A 21,274-nucleotide genomic window follows, 5' to 3' on the forward strand; every position below is an offset into this window, starting at 1 on the left:
GACATTGAAACAATTTCAGGATAAGGAATAAAAAGGCTGCTGCATTAGCAAAATTATTTCCTAACAAATAGAAAATTTTAATTTCCTAAAATAAAGAATAATGTCGTTCAATAAGATGTTACAAAATATGTATTTTTGTTTACATTTTGCCCTTATTGTTGATATAAAAATATTTTTTTAATATTTTTTTAATTTTCTAAAATAAAGTAAACTAATCTTGATCATTGATCAAGAAAATTGATGGATGAGATTGATTTACACGGTTTAGACAAATGGAGGCGGTTTTCATTTGAACGATCCTATATATATATATATATATATATATATATATATATATATCATAAATACTAAGTTTATATATATACTACTACTCATTGATTCTAAACTTATTGATCTAATATATGTCGCAACCAACAAAAGTTGTACGCAACATCGTATGTAAGCATGAGCTTGCTTTTCACCTCATATTGATTGAACACAAGCTCAAGTTTTGCCTCGTACATGATCTCCTCTAGCATATTGAACGCAATCTTGCATGCAAACTCAGATCTCATTGTTTGTCTCACATTGTCTACAAGCTCAAAAGCGAGTTTTTGACTTCGCCCGCGTCGATCTCCCATGCGAGATCATATGAAAGATCCTCTTGGCCATCTCTAAAGTTGCTTATAATTAAATCTCATGCAACCCAACTGTCATTAGGATTTGAAGTATTTGTGAACTTGATAATAACTGTGACTAGTTAGTCATAAACCACTTGAGGGATTCTTGGATTTTAGCTGGTGTAAGCATATTGATCCAAGAATTACTTGAGCATGCACCTTACTTCTAAACTCAAGAGTGATATTTATACCTTTCAAAAGGTACAAACATGTTGCGTGGATGTAATCCAGTGGATCCAATTCACGATTAGAAGATCTTGTTAAACAATGTGTTTGTCATCCTGTCAGTCTTGTGTGCTTGAAGTCCCTTTTTATCGAGCACATAACTTTTCGATTTTGTTAGATTATTGGTTGTCCTTAATGACTGTTGAATAAAACAAAATTATTGTTGGGTGGACATCTGGTGATTGGCATCAGCCGAGGACTTGACCCTTTTTCTAAGACTTACTCAGTAGTTGAGATCAACCAATGTCATAAGTTGGCTTTAGACTATCGTGTACGAAGGGTTCCTCCATTGATATCTTAATCAGGTGATTAGCTACTCAGTCAATGACCTTCTTTCAGGCGGTTATCTTCTTAGCTACTACTTTGTTGCATTTACCCACTAACCGTATGTATTAGTGACTTGGCCCTTGGTGTCATCTCCAATAGCATCAAATGGGTTCTTTCTTTCTTCCTTCTTTAATTGTTGACCTTCGGTGTCAGCTCCAAAAGCTCTGAACGGATACTTCAATGACCCAAATGGCTAAGCGTCTATCATCTAGTTGTCGTTTATCAAATATAACCAGCTAGAGCTCAACAAACTATCATGCCCTAGTTGTCAGCAACTACAACTATACCTCTTAACGGTGTTTGTTTTAGCTCCACACTCCATCCATAAGAACTGCCCATCTATCTAGGGTAACCTCACTCGTCTACCTATCGTTATGATGATTATGGTAAGTATAAACAAAACAATCTTATCATTATATGTATGTATATTTATTTTATTAATGATTCTCTCTTGTTACAAATTTAGCACTATTCTAAAGCGTCAAATAGTCATATTTTATTATATTTCTTTTAAAATATGGTTTTCTCTAATTTATTTAAGAGTAAATTACACTGGTAATACTGTAGTTTGCTTAAATTTTGGATTTGGTCTCCAAAATGAACTATCTACATTGAGGGTCCTTAACTTTTCAGTTTCATAACACTCAGGGTCCATAGAGTTAATATCGCCAGTTAACAATCATTATGAGGGTCAAATCAGTCTTCAGGTAAACTACATGGAGAAAAATTGTAATTCACTCTAAAATTAATCGTAATTCACACCTTTTTTTTAAAAAAAGTTCTTTATCAAAATATTTTATAAATTGAACCAATTAAATTAAATTACATACTAAATAAAAGTGTTTATATTTATTTAAAAAATATTAAATTGACAAAATTACTTTTGCTTTATAACCCCCAAATTCAGAAAAATAAAGGAAGTCAAAAGAAGTTCACATATTTTTTTAGGTTGGGCATTGAAACATGTAATGTAACCTCCGTATTTTTATTAATTATTTTGTATATTGGAATACGGGAATTGTCGTTGAGTTTGATATCAAATATCGGGAAAATGATGTTCAAATATCCTTAGTTGATGTCGGGCCAATTCAGGTCAATCCAGGATCAAAAATGGTGAAATCTGGGCCTTTAGGAGGTCCGACCGACTTCTCGAGTGGCCTAAGAAAGGGGAAAAGTCGCTTAAGCCCTTGGATTGTGGCATGGGTCAGACAATTAAGAGAAAATGGAAGCAGGAGTCAAGGCGACATGTGGGGTGGCATAAGCCGCAAGGAGAATGCGGCCCATGCCATGAGAAGGTTGAGAGGGACAAACGGTCATGACGTCGGGCGGCTAATAACGCATACAAGGCACCCCACGCCTTGTGTTAGTGCTTATTTGGGCCGCACGACTTGGTGTTAGGTGACTTAAGTCGACCCATATGTCGTGCCAGGCACCAAGCGCCCTAAATCTAGCCACCAACCTCATTTTTACCCCACTTCTCATTATTATCTCATTTTCCACCTTCTCTCTTCACTCCCTTTCTTTCAAGACCGATCATTCCCTCTCTTTCAAGACCGATTTTGGGAGATTGTGGAATATTCTTAGAGCCTTCGGAGGATATCTAGCCTAAGGGCTCAAGATATTTTATTGCGATCTTTATGTTCTTGAAGAAGCAAGATTTTTGGGAGTTTTGCAATATAACTAGGGTTTTGCTTTGGATCTAATTTTGAGGTTTGGTAGATTTCGAGGTTTGGTTGTGACCCAGATAAAGTTTCTAGAGATGGATACTTATGGATCTAAAACATTCACCATTTTGTAAGCTAGAGATGGGGTTTGGAACTTAGATTTAACTTAATCTAGTAAAGTGAGTTCACATTGCTTTGTGAAAACCATGTACATGTCAAAAATGTCCATTTTGAGGTCTTGAAGCGTTCTACTTGATACTCATCAAATGTGTAGATTATTTGATGTTATTGGCATCTTAAGTATATTCGACTGTATAAATCATGTAAAATGCTTTATATTTGGGTTTTTGGAAATTTTAAGAAAAAAATAATAATAATGTGTTTTTTCATGGTTTATTTTTATAATTGAAGATCATTTGATGTAAATGCACTTTTAATGTATTTGGTTTTATAAACCATTTGGAAAATGCATATTTTATTACTTTATGAGATTTTTTTGGAAATATAAATAGTATGATTTCATTTGGAAAATACAAATGGTGGGGTTTTTTAGTTAATCATACTTTTGGAGCATGTGTTTGCATAAACGTTGGTTAACTGCGTTTTATTGCTTATGTTGACTTTTATTGACCAGTCAAATAAGGGTGGAGTATATCGGGTTGATTTTGGCTCATTTGAGTTCCGGGGACAATTGTGCATTTTAATTTGATCTATATCGAGCTTTAGGATATGGTATCCATTTATTGCGTTTTTATTTGAGAACTACATGTTTTAGGTGTGTTGGTCATTCATTTGGAGTCATCTTATTTAGACTGTAATGCATTGAATCCATAGACATATGAGTTAGTCGTGTTTAATAAGTAGGGAGTCTTGATGTCCTCACTTTGTGACGAATGCTCATGTAAGCATTGTGGTCATCTCAGTATTAAGGAGGTGAATTCTTTATAAGTTGAACTCTGAGACCATGAGTATTGTGGTTTTAGTGCTTTAACCCATATGCATGAGGGTTAAATGTCTTGTGTCATCAAGTAAGAAATGATGTTTCTATCTTGAATGCTAGTGAGTAGACATTAAAGATCGAATGAGAACCTTAAAGTTGGAACTCAACTAGAGAATGAATTGGCGCTAAGACTTAGTATCTTGAGGTGATGTTTGATAGGAAATGTGCACTAAAGATACTGTGACATTGAGGTGTCGCTCGACAGGGGATGTGCACTAAAAGTATTAAGGACTTGAGGTGACATTTGATATAGTGTGCACTAAAGTCAATGTATATGACATGCAATTCGATAACATCGATACATGACATAGTTTTGTGTTTTCGCCATATTCAACGGAAATGGGTCTTTCCCCTCACCGAAAGGTGGTGTTCTTGGATATAGAGTTTATCCATGTTTTCAGTGTCGGTTTTGCTTATGGAATGTTATCCATAAATACTGGTTTCAAATAGTGAACCTTATCCATATTTTTGGTGTTTGTGGATATTTGAATTTAATCCATGCTTTCTGTAATTGAATATTAAACCTCATTCGTATTTCGTGTGAGTATTGAGTTTTGGTTTCATGTTAAACAGGTGTTTTGAATAATGAGTTTTCATCGTGAAAATTGTGGGTTTGGGAAGGATGTTGATTTTATACTAAATAATTTCATTTTGGAAATTGCGATTTAAATAACCTCTTTTCAGTATTACCATTTTATATTAAAGATGAAACTGTTTGAACTCACTAAGTGTTAAACTTAACCATTTTATTTGTCGACATGTGCATCAGGTCCTCGTCAGGAGATGGTACTAGCGATACTGTGATGAGATGGATGCTAGTTAGAGGCTCGAGGAGGATCTAGTCACTCAGGTACGTCTTTCGTATTTTGTTATAAAGACTGTATTTTAGGTTTTAGTAACACCCAACATTGACTTATATTTTATTTAACGTTTAATCTACCATTTTATTGTTGTTAAATCTAAAATTGTTATTCGAAACAATCAAATATTGATTTATAGAAAGGAGGATGAGAATATATTTAAATTAGGCGTTATTTCAGATTTGAGGTTGTTACATGCAAGTAAAGTATTAGAAGTTAAGTACGGTTAACATGAGATAGTTAGGGGTCGTTTACCAAGTGTTTTACCCGGGTAAGCGCTTACTAAGTCATATTACTTTACCAGATGAATATAATAAGGACCAAGAATCTTAGCGGATAAGAGGGAGACAAGGACAGAGAGTTTTACCCGGTAAGTGAGAGCGACCACTCTTATCATGATAAGCACTTAGTCTGCAAATTGTTGCATACGATGCCATTTTGGTGGACTAAAGTCTTACACGGTAAGTAGGTGGTAGTGTTAAATTTTACTGGTAAGCAACTTACTGGGTAAGTGTTTGGTAAACAACCCCTTATATATTAAAATTTGTTCATTATGAGAAAAAAAAAAATAATCATGTTTTAAAAGTTAAAACATCGTGAGACATTATTAACTTTAATTATCAAATAATTATGAGTAAACTACAACAATTAAATTGATATAATAATCAAAATATTATTACAGACGTAATAACTTGAAAGATTTCATGTGGTCTTTGGAAAAAATGGAAAAAATTACTATTTTGCAATTTTCTATATTTTTGGACAACAAAAAGGGTTCGATTCCAAGCGTACACAATACTTGCATCCACTGAGTTTATCAGAGTTGATTTTTTTTTTCAGTCACAATTTGTCGGGATTAGTCCAGATGTAACCTGGGATACCGTTCCATAAAAAAAGCAGTTTATTTATAGTTGCTCGTACAGTTACTCATTATTCCTGTACGATTTGGCAATAGCTTTTTTTAATTGTTTGAATAATTAGTGTTCGTTTTAATCTTTGTAACTATGTCCAAAATATTACGCTTTTTGGATTTTTGTTTTGTTTTATTATTTTAATTATTTATGGTTTGACTATATATTAATAATCTCACGTTAAGCATACGTGACTTATAATATTTACTTCCATATTTCAATGCCCAATCGAAAAGATAAATAATTATTTTGTCAATTTAATAGTTTTCTGTACGAAGTGTATCACCATATATTTTTGTTGTTTTACGAAGTGTGACACAATATATCAGGTAATGTTACTTTATTAATTGTATCATACTGTGTTTTTCGTTATTTTATGAAGCGCATTACAGTGTGCATCATGTGTTTATCGGAATAAGGTTCGTCGGAATAAAGTTCGACGAAGAAAGGAGATATGAGAGGGGATATATAAGATTTTCAAAATACATAAAATGTTCTTTAATTAAAATTTTAAGTCAAATTACCAAAATTATTAGTTTCCTAATTTAACGATTGATTTGTGGTTGAGATTGGATCTTACGGTTATCACAAACTAACCAGTTCTTCATTCAAAACACACACACACATATATATATATATATATATATATATATAGGGTTGGGTTCAGGTGAGACCAGCCTGTTTTCGTGAGACCCGTGAGACCACATTTTTGCATGTAACCTTCACAGCAAAAACACTGAGAAGGTTTAAAAAAAGTCGAACCTTCACAGCAAAAACAATGTGAAGGTTTAAAAAAAGTCGAACCTTCACAGCAAAAACACTGTGAAGGTTTTAAAAAGTCACCTTCACAGCATTTTGCTGTGAAGTTTCAAGTGTAAAATGTTAGTCTCACGGGTCTCACGAAAACAGGTTGGTCTCACATGATCCCAAGTATATATATATATATATATATATATACATAGGGGTAGGTTCATTTGAATTTTTTTTTAGTGAATATGAGGATCAATTTCGACCATTGATTGAAATCTAGATAACTAATCATTGGTGAAAACATAAAAAGGGTTAATTGAGAAGTAATTAGAGGTGAAAATGGAAGTTATGATTTACACCTACACTTTTTATTTTATTTTTTAATTAATTCTTTTTACCTCCTTAAATTTTAAACTAAATTATCTTAAAAATAATTAATATTTTAATCAAATAAATTATATCAGAAAGTCGATCATTTCATTCTCTTCGATATGACATCAATCTCGATATATATATATATATATATATATATATATTTTAATGTTTTTTACATCAAATAGTATATCCGTGTAATATTCCTTATGAATATTTATGCACTTTCATATTTTTGCAACAACTCTATAATATTCATAAATTTGTATGATATTCATCATGAATATACAACTTAGTATAACAGTCATCATGAATAATTATGTATGATCACATATGTACAATAACTATATATTTATATTAGTATGATATTTATCATGAATATTAACTTTCACCATTATATTCATCATGCATATGCTTATTATTCATCATTAATATATTACAGTTTCAACTCTACATACTTTAGTTTTTCTTCTTTTTCTTTATTGGGTTCTCGATTGATCTGATGAGTTCCTTATTCGTCTCGAATAGATTTTTCGATCCATCTCGATAAAAGTTAAAAGTTGTAGATTATAGTTTTACACAAACAGACACACAATAAATTAATCATTAGGTTTTCAATCGGTCTTGATGACAAATGAATGGGTTATTGATTAATCTCGATTAGTGTCGATTTGGTCCCAAGAGGTTGTCGATCGATCTTGATGTAGTCTTGATTGGTTTCAATGAGTTCCCGATCCGTGTCTTGATGTAGTCTTGATTGGTTTCAATGAGTTCCTGATCCGTCTCGATAAAAACTAAAAGCGGTAGCCTATGGTTTTATACACAAACAAATAATAAATCAATCGATAGGTTTTCGATGGAAAATGAAGGTGGTAGGATATGGTTTAACACACATAAACACATGTCAAGTCAATGAATAGATTATCGACCTTTCTCGATCAGTCTCGATGTGTATTGGTTTTCGGTGATGAAGAACACCATGTCTTATAACGTTGAAAAAAATGATGTCGAGTTACGGACTTACGTTGTCAAGTTGTTGTACACACTTGGATGTAAATAAATATTCATAATGAATATAACACACACATATATCATTCCACGTAAAAAAAACAGTTGAAACGGAAAGGAAAAAAAAAACTATATCAAAACGAATGTCATATCAAAAAGATGAAATTCTTGTTTTTTTTTTTTTTTTTTTTATGTAATTGGTTTGATTAAAATATTAATAATTTTTAAGATAATTTATGTTAAATTTTAAGGGTATAAATTTTTTTAATTAAAAAATAAAATAAAAAGTAAAAAAAGGCAAGCATGCGTTGAAAATTAAGTTCCCTTTTACCCTTACCCTAATCATCTTAATTAATAATTTTAATTAAAAACTCTATTTAATGTGAATTGTTGGATCAAATAAGATGGATGATCGAGATTGGTCCTCATGCTTATAAAACTCTATTTTGTTCCTTGGAAGAAACCAAACGTTGGGTGGAAGAAATCGATGTAACTACTAACTAGTAACAAGGGGATTTGATTTCAAAATTAACTCTTTTAGTTTTTCGATCCAAATCTAAAATTATTGTGTTTAGTGATATTTTTTTTAGGGTTTTCCTTTGATTTAGATTTGGGATTTGAGATTTGTTAAATGTTCTTGGTGTTCTTGATATTGGATTCGGATTTAGGGTTTAAGCTATGTTGTTTCTTTATTAAATTTGTATAATTTTGCTGTCAAATGTTCTTGGCGTTCATCATGATGTTCTTGATAGCATATTTGAGGAAGATGAATATTTTAAGAACGGTGTATAATAGAAAAGGAAAAGGTATAATGACAAATTTACCCCGTACTTAACATAAAAAATAAATAGCCGTTCGCCTTAGAGACCAAATCCATAATATAAACCGTTTGCCTCATGGACCAAATGAAGTTAAGGAACCAAATCCGTAACTTACTCTATTTTTAATAGAGAATTTCTTTTTGAAAAGATATAAATCATAATTAATCTTGAGGCGAAGCACCCTTTTTCATATTATGTTTGGACCCATCATGATTAATCCCAAAAGACACAACAATGGAAAGAACTTCTGTTTGACAATTGTTGAATAATTTGGTGCAGAATGATTAAGTAGTCAAAATAATTAAAGAAGCTCTCAAAAATATAATTGGTAATTGTATACAATGAAATTAGGGCTCTTAATGGTTGAGGGAGATCCATGATACACAATCATTCAGAGGGTTTTAGAACCATTAAAAGACAAACTTTTTTTTTGCCAAACAAGATTCACCTCTTAACGATTCAGAAGTTGCCTCTTAATGAAACTATTCAAAGGTAAACAAACAACCCCCGACCACAAGGGGCAAACTTACTGACAACAAACAGCCTAAGATCGAGCAACAGGCATTATTCTGCTTCATAAGGCCTTGACGCAAGGTTCCACAAACCTCGGTATCTCTCATTTCTTCCCCTTTACGCTAGCTACAGATCCCGACCCTAGTCTACTACCATAGTCCTACTTCCAGCAACTCGTTTCAAATGTCAAGTCCTCGGAAATGCCTAAATAAGTAGGCTTTACAGCCTAATCAGCAACAAAACTTAAAAACCAAAGACAGGCATAGGGAGCAAGTGACAACTAATGCAAAGCTTAAACTCATGAGAAATACGCAACAGGCATACAAAGAACAGTATCTGTTGATCATGAGTGACGGCTTAAAGTGATGAGAAATACGCTAATACACAAGAGTAGGCATACAAGAAACGTTATCCATTGATCACGAGTGGCCTAAGACGATGCAGCTTAAAACGAGATAATAAAATATACAAGAATGGGCATTTTATGCATAAACCCAAGTCAAGCATGTGAAGGCATGCTCTCATTGACCATTAATGAAATATAGCAACAATACGAGCCTCATAGCTTTAACCATGTCTGTTCTATAGTGAACTTGTTGAAAGATATGGCATTAATGGAACAAGTAATCAATATCATGTCATGTTGAAGCTAAAAAAATAACAAAGGGGTATGTCAATTCAAACATGTCCCCAATCAACAGCATTTAAACACTTGTACTGCTTATTGATCCAAAATGTCAGAAACACAGTTTAACCTTTCAAAGAAAGGTTTTATGAACACAATATGTCTCGTCTGAATACGAAGGATCGTGTGAGAATAGGAGTTAAGATGAGAAGTATAAGAATAGATTTGGACCCTTGATCACTTTTAATTAGTGTTGATCTAATGGTTCAGAATAAGTCTCAAAATAATCCATGAATTAGCTTAGAAGGGTATTTCCAATTGATCTTCGATTAGGATTGATCGAAGGATGGAGATCCCTTCTTACCCTTCTCACGATAACTACTATTCTTAAGTGGCTGAAAGGAATGTGAAAGTGATACGTATATGATTGATAAACAGTTTCCGTTCTAGTATCAACTAAAAGAGGGTGAATGTTTTCATCTATTCTGCCTTAAGGAATTCATCTAGCAAATTTATTACCAGATGGAGATTCAACGGTCCAGGCCTGACTGGGTTCAAAAACATTGCAGTGAAAGAAACAGAAGATATAACTCATAAAGCACATGCTGAACTCTAGCATTATTAGTTGAATTACACTACTTGAGATAAACCTACAGCAATAACATCAAGCTAAAAAACTTGATGCTTCAATATGTTTCAACTCATATTATCAAACACAATATCTGAAACCGTTAAATGTCTTGGGAAAAATATCCTGAATATTAGAACGCTCATCTTACTTCAAACAGAAGAGTGGAGTAAGAGACGATCTTACCAGTCGCGTGCTGGCATCTCAAGGGTATTCCATCAGTACCTCCTTGGAAAGCGATCCATGAACCTTCCAGATGGGCATTCAAATGCCAGGTGCCCTCTTCCACCACAGTTGTGACAGATCATCAAGGCAACACAATCGCGGCTCATATGGCCCACCTGCTGGCAGTTCCTACACACAATGTCACGGAAGCCGCCCATACCTCGATCACCACCACGCGGGCCACCTCTATCATCAATCATATTTCCCTTAGGGCAATCTCTAGCCACATGGCCCGCTACATTGCACAAGTTGCAAACTGGATCATTCAGGCAATCTCGAGCAAGGTGGCCTGTTTTCCTGCAGTTCTTGCATGCCTTGTCATTCGTACAATCAGCTGCTATGTGGCCTTGCTTGTAGCAGTTGTTGCACAGCCTCATGTCGCCAGGTGGCATGGGAGGAGCTGTGCATTCCCTAGCACGGTGTCCTGTCTTCCCACATGTGTGGCAGATGCCCTCGTTTGGGCAGTTCCCAGCCATGTGACCAGGCTCTCTACAGTTCCAACATAGGGACTTGGTCGTACACTCTGATGCAATATGCCTGTTCCACATTATTTACACATGATCAAGATGTGGAAGAACTTAAAACATGTCAATTACGATGACAAATGAAGACAAAGTACATCTTATATGAACATCTCTTTGATGCAGTTGTATGATGATCATACAACTGCATCAAAGAGAAATTTGAGCATATGGATGAACGATATTTTTGCGGTCTGTTTTCATTGTTTAAAATATTAGAAGCCATGTTATAAGATGATTTTGGCAACCGTTTATTTGATTTAGTAACCAGAATCCTGAATTGACCAGTTGGTAGTTTATTAAACTTGAAATGGAGAAGAATGTTTTCAGAAGGTATTTCAGAAGAACATGTATCAACTATGTATGAGAAAGTTCTTTTATTTGAAAGCCATTTTAGAAACACGCACACTATAGTTGTTTTCTTTTAACGACTTCCCAAGAAACAATTTCCATTTCACAAATAACTTCATCAAAAGGTTTAGAAACCAAAAAAGGTCTATATGCAGCCAAAAGGTTTAGAAAGCTGTACAGCAGTATCATCCAATTGTCATATAACAAATCCACAATATGTGCATCATCAACAATCTTACCCTGGAAGTCCACAATTGTGACAAATGGCCACATTAGGGCATTCTCTAGCATAGTGACCTGGGCGTTTGCAATTTTTACACAGATTGCTTTGGCTGGAAATGAGAGAAGTTAACAACAGATGTTAAGAGATAAGCAGAAAATTGGATCTTCAGATGCTGCATGCTGTTATGGCATATGTAGCAAAAAACACAAATTACGTTCCACAGTCTATCATAGGAGAGTGAAAGGTGTGTATGAACAAGGATCTATCAAGAATGAACAAGCAGCTAGTATAATGGATATGTGCCATGTGAAATTTTGAGAATGAAGGTCAGAAAATGAATGTTAAACAACACACTGACAAGGATTTAGCAACTAAATGAATGAGATAAACCAAATATACTGAGAATACGGAATGCTACTTTTCACCAAATGTGATGCCAAAACATCACTGTAAGTTGATACAAGATAATCGTAAGACTGTCTTTGATACCCTTTGCCCGCATATTTATCTTATTTAAGCATTCCTTTAATCTAAAAGGCACGAGACACTAAGCATTATGGCATCATGAGCTATTGTTCATGCTTAACAGTTTCTTATTCTCGAATCATGCATAAAATACGCAGCTCAAGTTTGTCTATGCCAAATTATACTAAACCATATGCTCATGGTTAAAGCCACACCATAAAGGAGACAATGTAGACATAAAGATGATACTTCATGATAGTAACAATAGTGAACAGAACAAGAAGCAACAAAAATGTGAAGAACCAGAAGCAAATTTATTCTGAGTTCAGGTATTGAGATCCTCAGACATTCAGACAGAAGCATCATCAGCTCCGATGTCCATCTCTAGCAGAACCCATATCTTTGTCTCCTGGTCTCCCACCAACGTCCAACGTATATGCTTATTCAAAGAGAAGAATTAACAACAGTATATAATTGAAAACCTGTAGCCCCGACGAGATTCCCTCCTGTATGGAGCATCACGATAGGAGCTGCGCTGAGTACGGATCTTGCGATCCATGGGGCTCCTGCTCCTGCTGCGGCTCCTGCTGTCTGAGCTCATTTCCAAATCCCAGTTTAAACCAACCACCACCGAACTGCAATACAACACCCACCTCCTCTACAACTGCTGCCTCCACCCTGCCCATTGCAACCACACCCAAGACCATATCCATGAGACAAAATCCAATCATACTTCACTCCATATCCCAACTACAGACGCAAGTATTTTTCAACAAGCAAACCACCATGAATCACTTACATACCAGCACCATGACACTGCTGACCTACGTACCCAACACTCACCACATCATCATTAAGAAACTGGCAAACATCACATGGCCAATAATTTAACTTACTATAGTGTTACAATAGTGAAAGAGCATCAAAAGCCAGCTCCAGCTTCACAGGTTACAGCAACAAGCCTTTCAGTACAAACTAACTGGGATAGGCGAAGAAGAAAACAAAAAGAAACTACAAAATGATGCAACCTAAAATGGAAACATAAGGAGGCTTCACCATTAATTTATAGCAAGCATAAGTTTCAATCTTTTTCACATAGAAGAGCGTTTCCCATTTTGTAACACTTTATAAGCATGTACAACCCTTATGAACATCATCTGACAATACGAGTTTAAACTTTTACACAGAATTGCTACTTTCTCTGCACACAACTTCGTAAAAGAACTTGACTATATCCAAATTCCCAAAATACCCTTCACAAAATTAAATTATGAGTCCTTAAAGTTAACACATTTACTTTTGTATGCATAAAATGGGGGTAAATTGGTAGTTCTAACATCATTTTTCCAGCATAAAAATGTTGCAACTCAGGGGGGGAGCAAGTACAAAAGAGTTTTGAAGTGGCAAATTGATCCGTACTCCGTAGCACGATCTCACATTTTCCATGGACAAACAACGCGTGGCAATATGGGGTTAGGCTTGACACAGTAGCTACGCAAACCCATAAAAGCAGCAGAGGTCAATGCACAACATCATAGGCCCGATGCCACATAACCGACATGCATGTGTAATCCTCAAATCGAAGTTGCAGTCAGAAGCTTCTTCCGCAGAATCAAACGACCTTCATCTCGAGTTACAGATATGAATGAACATATCTTTTCACGTGGATGAGCTTTATCGACCGGCCTCTTAATATGTAAATCCACAATACATACTCGTGGGTGAAATCAAGCTAAAAGCGTTACAAATTACTCAAGATCCCTAAATTGTTATGTTCACCAACAAACTATGCATAAAACAACACAAAAATAGGTTCTTCCATTTCTCAATCAGGAACGCAACCAAACTACATATTAAAAAAACCCCTCTCCTAATCGGCAATAGAAAATTTGGGAAATAAATCTAAATTATAGATCTAGTTCAAAGGAAGTTACATGAGATCAACGAAATACCTGACTGAAATTCCTTCAATTCGGTATTTTGTTGTGAGCGTGCGAAGAGAGAGAACGACGAAATTAGGGTTTTTTTTCTTCTGGACGTAAAGGGGGCCAAAGGGATGATGCAATTTATATCTATATTAAGAAAATAAATTTCGTATCAGCCCCCTAAACTATATAAAATGATATTTAACCCCCCTTAAACTTTAATTTTTCTTTTGTAGATTTTCCACTCGATGATTTGGGACCACTCCTTTCAAAGGGTTGGGTTCTGTTGAGACATGAGACCAATGCCCGTTACCATTAGGATTGTTTGTGATATGGACAAAAAACACGAGGGTAATTTTGTCCAACATTTTTACAGAAAGATTGCATTTAAATTATATTTCAACGATCTGAGGTGACATTGATAGGTGGAGTCACGTTCTCCCTCATGATGCAAACCTCGGCTAAATATCTTTCATTGATATATCATCAACTTCTAACGATTTTGACAACAAAAATTACGTTGTGCATTCGGCAAAATACAACAAATAAACTCACACACCTTCCTCACCTTTGGTGATGTTTGAATATCTCCTAGAAGGCCAAATGCTACAATACTGCTAGGTCAAAGACCCATTAATAGGATTTCTTATATTTTACAATCTTGTTAATGATTTATTATGTTTTACAATGTACTTAATCAGATGCTATATTTGTTAATGATTTATTGTGTTTTATACTGTGTATTATCACATGTTATATTAGTAATGCATCCTGTTTTTTTTACCATTTAACAATATCACATGTGATACTGGTATATACTTATATATTCTGCTTTATAATTACTTTTATTTGTAAACCATTATCATACAAGTTCCCCATACTGACACGGATTGCTCACCCCCAACCATGTATGCAATTAAACAAGGCAAACGAGGTAGGAGCATACACGAAGTGGGGTCAGGAACCAAGGGGTTACAGCCTCACATATTTCCCTCTGTGTTTACTCCCCTAATTAATGTAACGTTAAGAAATTCACTTCAAAGTGACTTCGATCGATTATTTATAGAACATATAATATCGTAGATTTAATCCATAATTATTGTCATCAAGACATCTTGCCATTCCGCATGTAAGAACGAGTACCATCATAATCGATAGTAGCTAGGTGTCTCACCCTTTAATTCGCATGCATCGATGATACGGTAACTTATTTAAGAGCATAATGTCGTATAAGATCTTAAATAACAAATACTCAAAACATACATAACAGAATAGCTTGCACAATCTTAATCATAACCAATTAATGTAAACAACGATAAACGACTTAGACGTCTTATAAGTCTAAATACACACTTGTTCTCAACATTCATATAAAAATCCAATGTAAGTAACATGATGTCGGGTGCGACTGTATAGGAAATATTATAATACAATATAAATTTGACGATTTCATTAAGTTAAAATGATACCATACAAAAAATTTCATGGACGGACCTAATAGAAAGGGGGTCAATTGTCTCAATGAGTTTTAAAAAAAATTATAAATTAACTACAAGGGGGTGCCTGATTGGTTTGAGCTTGCCTCCAAATGTCAAAAGTACCAATAGGTCTCAGGTTCAAATCCAAGGAGGAATAAAAATCCTTTTGTGGCCACGGAGGTTCAAATGCGGTGACTCCGGGCTACCCGCAAAGCAGATGGTTGCCCTGGGATTAGTCGACTCGCATAGCGGTTTGGAATTGAAACATAAGGGTATACAACTTTGACAAACTCTAGAATTTCAATGACCAACACTGATTTATGTGGCAAAGTCACCTACAACACCTTTAATTCAGGAAAAAAAAAAGATCAGTTAAATCAACATTAATCATATTATTATGAAGCAAAATTAACACTGATATTCATTCTCATCCAATGATTTTAGCTTGTCTGAGTCAAATAAGAATCCAAAAATAATTCAAACTAGGGGCGGGTCAGGGAAGTGATATCGAGTGATGATTCGTTGATACAACCGAAGACATCGATCTTTTATTTTGTAAATATTTTGTTATTGTAAATTTAAAGTTTATAACCGTCGGTTGTCCAAATTCTTTTTGATGGATGTAATTAGCTTATGTCGGGTTTGTTTTAGTTGCTCGATATCTGACCCATTATTGATTTGTTTTTATAATATTTATTAGGATTTTATACCCCAAGTCAAAATATAACACCGCCGACTGTCCTTGGCCATGCGGAACAGGGGGTGTTTACATGTACCAAAAAATTTAAAAAAACATAGGATATGTATCAAATTTTAAAAAGGATAACAAGTCACAACGCATAAAAAACACCATAGATGCAGCATAAATACCATCACTTATATTTCATATATAAGGTAATTTTGTAATACATCTTGATAATAGAGTTCTCTCACGTTCACAGTGATCTCATCCATGTTTTGGCAGATTCCGGTGTTGGTGCCATTGAAGGCGCTGATATTTAAGCATTTGGTGCAAATGTTGGTGTTGATATTTGAGCATTTGGTGTCAGTGCAGGTGCTGATATTGGAGCATTTGATGGCAATGTTTGTGGACTACGAGAATGATGGTGGTGATGATGCTGCTTTTCATGCTCATGCTTGTGATGGTGATGGTGATGGTGTTTGTGCTTATGTGAGGATTTTGGTATCGGAGCTGATGCTGGTGCATTTGATGGTGGAATTGTAAAAGGCACATCTTCACCGTTTATGCCTGGTCCCAAATTCACCAGACTAGCATAAATTTCTTGAAGATCTTCATCTGAGAGAGTTATATCACTGTTGCTATCAACAACCGTTGATGTCGGAATGACTCTAGCAATGATTGGTGTTGTGAGAACCACCACTGCAACAAACAAAATAAATACATCTCTGGTATTCATGATTTATTGATGTTAAACCAGATGTTATAATGCTAGAAGAGGGGTCTGCTTTTTTATAGGCTGAAAACCTTAGAAATATAACAAATGTCCTTTTCATTTATGCAAATAAAGTCACTATGCATTTATTCACCATCCATAAATGGTCGAAGCAAAATATATTCTCATTAAATTTTATGAAAACCATCAACAAATTTGAAAATGCTGATTTTCTTACCAAATAGTTAATTTGGTAGAATTAAATTACATAGCTTATATGGGGTATTCTATATATACCCCCTTCTTCATTTTAGCTCCGATTTGGCTCCGGAAAGTACCATTGGAATCCTCTTTGAATTCTATATTCAATAAGACTATAGAATCTTGAAACCAGAGACGGATCCAAAAAATTTTTTAAACGGTGGCACCATTTGACCATAAGAAAAAAATATAGAAATTTTTTTTCAAATGGTGACACCGTTTGACTATAAGAAACAAATATACATAATTTTTTTTTAAAACGGTGGCACCGTTTGACTAAGAGAATGACACTAACATTATTCGGACTTGGGTGTAGGGTGGAATAAAAGCCTTGCAAACCAACTCTACCAAATAAAACTTGTTCTCATTGTAGTTTCAAAATACATACAGTGGCACACAACAAATTAATACGGTTGCACCGTTCACGAAACCTAAATTTTTTATCCTTCGACGGAGAAACGATACGGTGGCATGTGCCACCCATGGCACTTAACTAGGTCCATCTATGCTTGAAACTAAGCTCAAAATATCAGATTTCTTCTATCTCTCTTGATAGGTCGATTCGTATACAAACTTGCACTAGCTTATAGAAAAACGTTTTGGTTGTTTGGAAAACGAGTTAAACTACACCAGAAAGTGGTATACAAATAATGCCAAAAATGGTGTTATCAGAGGTGCTAAAGGCATGGGGAGTAGGAATGGTGGCAACAGAGGTAGGTGCGGTTTATTAACAGATATATGTTTTGTTGTATCCATAACGTCATTCTTGATGACTTTATTCATTTTTGTTCTAATTGATGTTGAAAATGTTTTCATTATGATCACAACATCGAGGCATGGGATGGTGATAGGAAACAACGAGTAGGGTGTTGCTAGTCCTGCCACTTTTAGCTACCATCTAAATGCAATGTAGTTAAAATGAAACAATTGTTTTAGTTCTCTGCAACTTCTTTTTTCTTGTCATCAAAACCTCGAATTCAACCACAAGGGTGGTGCCTAATTGGTTTGAGCTTGACTCCAAAGGTCAAAAGTACCAGGAGGTTTCAGGTTCAAATCCAAGGAGGAATAAAAATCCTCTTGTGGCCAGGGAGGTTTAAATGCACTGATATCTGCAAAGCAGGTGGTCACCCTGACATTAGTCGGCTCGCATAGCGGGTTGAATATCCAGGTTAATTAAAAAAAAACTCGAATTCCCACTGTGTGAATTACGACAATCCATAAAAACATTTTTTTGATCATAATATTTTGTTTAATTAATTTTCATGGTGGTTCTAAATAACGGGTTAAGCACTATTATAATAGTCGTAACGAGCAAAATAAAACCTTTTGCGACACCTGTTGGTAACATAGACTTATGCATCTTCAAACTTAAAAGACGGTCTAATTTGTTTATGTATTATGTCCTAAATATCAATTTAAAATTCCCAAACCCATTTTAAAGGCGTCACTATAAACCACAAAGTCTTCGAATCATTCGGGTAAGGATAAGATCAGTGCTTGATACAGTTTCTTCTAAATAGTACAAAATGCTTTATCTTGGTCGATCAATTCATATTCACTTCACATTCTTATTCATCAAAGCCATCAAGGAAAAGCGTAATGGTTGTCTTACTCAATCAACAGTATCAATATCCATCATAATAATCTTCTTTATATATATATATTAAAAAAGTATATTGTGTCTAGGGGTGTGCATCGGGAGGTTCGGGTGGGAAAACCAAAAACCCGATCGGATTTCAAATAAGGAAATCAAACCGCAATTTTTGGATTTCGGGTTGCTTCGGGTTGAGGTCGGTCGGGTTTAGTTATAATGCAATATATATATATATATATATATATATATCCAATTGATTTTGACGATGAATTCAATCGATTTAGATGATTGATAAATTGATAGTATGCTTAGAAATTAGAAAAAATACGACTGTCTAAGTTTTTTAGAATTTTCAAAAGATAATTAGATAAATAAGCATATTATATAGTATTACACACACACACACACACACACATATATATACATATAACACTAGTGTTTGACATCATGACGATAATTTTTTTAAAATTATTGAAGTTAACTAAATGAGTCGTTGATCACATTTATATATTAAATTAATAAGAATCAATATTACATTTGATATATGAATCCACCCACATCATTTTGATTATCCATATATTTTATACGAATTTTACAAAACAACAGATTAATCCTGAATACAGTGCAAACAACCACGAAAACACACTGTTTCGAACAACTTAGAGTCATAACTGACTTTTCGACCTTCATGAAAGTTGTAGTATACAGTAAGGGTTTTCTAACTGCAAAATACGAGCTTATTCCGACTTACAGTTTGTGAGTTATACACTGTCAAAGTACAGGAGTTGCACTGTCGGTAAAATCCAAGTTCACAATTTCCCAACTAACTTTTATGATCCCAGCTTCACGCATTCAATCAAAAGGATAATTTTCTTCCAAACTATGGGTCCCATACTATCCTCTATAAACTGAAAATCCATAATCCCAATTGCTACGATAATACCTTTTAGTTATCCTATGTTTGTTTAAACAATCTCGGTTAATCTTATCTTTCTTATTATGATATACTAAAAAATGATTGAAACTCGTGTGTTTGGTCATTTAGTAAATATACTATTTTTTTAAATAATATATATGAAGAGTGTTATGTAAATAATATAATTGACAATGATCATAAGGTATTATAACGTTATCTTCATTTTATTTAATTATAATCAATTTATTATTATTTAGATACAAATAAAAATATACATATTATTATATTCAAGTTTAATGTAATATATATATATATATATATACATATATATATAAGAAATAAAGAAAATTGAGTGTAACTAAAGAAGATTAATAGTCTAATTAATTTAATGTTTGTTGATAATTGTGATAACCAGATCCTGGTTATTACCCAAGGTATTCAATACGTGATTATTTGATTAAATGACTACGTGATAAGCATGATAAATTGTTAGGTTTAATACATACTGATATGCAAGTTTAAATGTATTTATGCATGCAAGTTTAAATGTATATGTGTATGCATGAATGCGTGCATGTGCTATGTATGTATGTGTGAGTGTGCATAATTTAATATGCATAAGTTGGGAAAGAGGGAAGGCGGTTTAAGCCGCCTTACCCTATTTGGAAGATATAAAAGGGGCTTAGCCTCTTCATTTTGAGGTTCCTGGCTATTGTGAGAGGAATTGAGAGAGAGTTATAAAGAGTGTTGCATTGTTTGTTAAAAGAAGGTGATTGCAAGCTGATTTCGAGTGCTGGATTTCAAAAGGGTTGATTTTAAGAGTTTTGTGTTCAAAAGCTTTATAAAGGTGAGTGGTTCTAAAATCTTTTTACATAAAAGCTTTTTACTGGTTTTGAATTCATATTTAGTATTGTTCTTATTTGAAAAGAGATTTTGGTGATTATTTGTCTAAATGTTTGTCCGGACAAAGCTTTACCGGATAGGGGTTTTAAACCGGATAAGCCTTGTAAGGTTTAGTGACCGGATAAGTCTAAGCCGGACAAGCCTTGAGAGGTTTAGTGTCCGGATAAGTGTAAACCGCACAAGTCTTAAGCGGTTTATTGATCGGATTAGTATATACCGTACAAACCTTGAGCGGTTGTTGACCGGAGTTTAGTAAACCGGTTGAGTAGGTGAGCGGTTTAGTTTTAAACCGGGCAAGTCTTGAACGGTTTGTTGTCCGGATTTGTTATCCGTTCAAAATGAATTATATTCTAAGTGTTAAACCGTTCAAAGAATATTTGGGGTGTTGACCGGATTAGATGTCCGGACAAAGTGGATTTTAGTCCAAGTGTTGTAAACCGGATGAGTTGACCGGATTTGTAAACCGAATGAGGGTTGACCGGACTTGTTGTCCGGATATCTTTATGTTGAAAATTTTATAAGTTTTAAATATTTATTTATTTATTTATTTATGATTCATAAAAATGATTATTTTATATCTTTTAAAATAAATAAATGTTCCTACCAAGCGTGGTGACGTAAGTCTGTTTTGGTATTGGAACGGGATTTTGGGAAA

General features: G+C 34.3%; 1 protein-coding gene across 1 annotated transcript; it reads right to left on the reverse strand.

Moving 5' to 3' along the window:
- Positions 1–10,322: 10,322 nt before the first annotated feature.
- LOC112522884 (zinc finger protein GIS2-like) lies at positions 10,323–14,182 on the reverse strand. Its single transcript, XM_025132208.1, has 4 exons — positions 14,101–14,182; positions 12,631–12,826; positions 11,700–11,792; positions 10,323–11,125 (listed from the first exon to the last, which is right to left on the reverse strand). The coding sequence occupies exons 2-4, from the start codon at positions 12,747–12,749 to the stop codon at positions 10,582–10,584; spliced, it is 756 nt and encodes a 251-aa protein (XP_024987976.1). The 5' UTR covers positions 12,750–12,826; positions 14,101–14,182; the 3' UTR covers positions 10,323–10,581.
- Between the last annotated feature and the right edge of the window lie 7,092 nt (positions 14,183–21,274).

This window comes from Cynara cardunculus (assembly GCF_001531365.2).
Source record: "Cynara cardunculus var. scolymus isolate 2C chromosome LG 12, CcrdV1, whole genome shotgun sequence".
Taxonomy (NCBI): domain Eukaryota; kingdom Viridiplantae; phylum Streptophyta; class Magnoliopsida; order Asterales; family Asteraceae; genus Cynara; species Cynara cardunculus.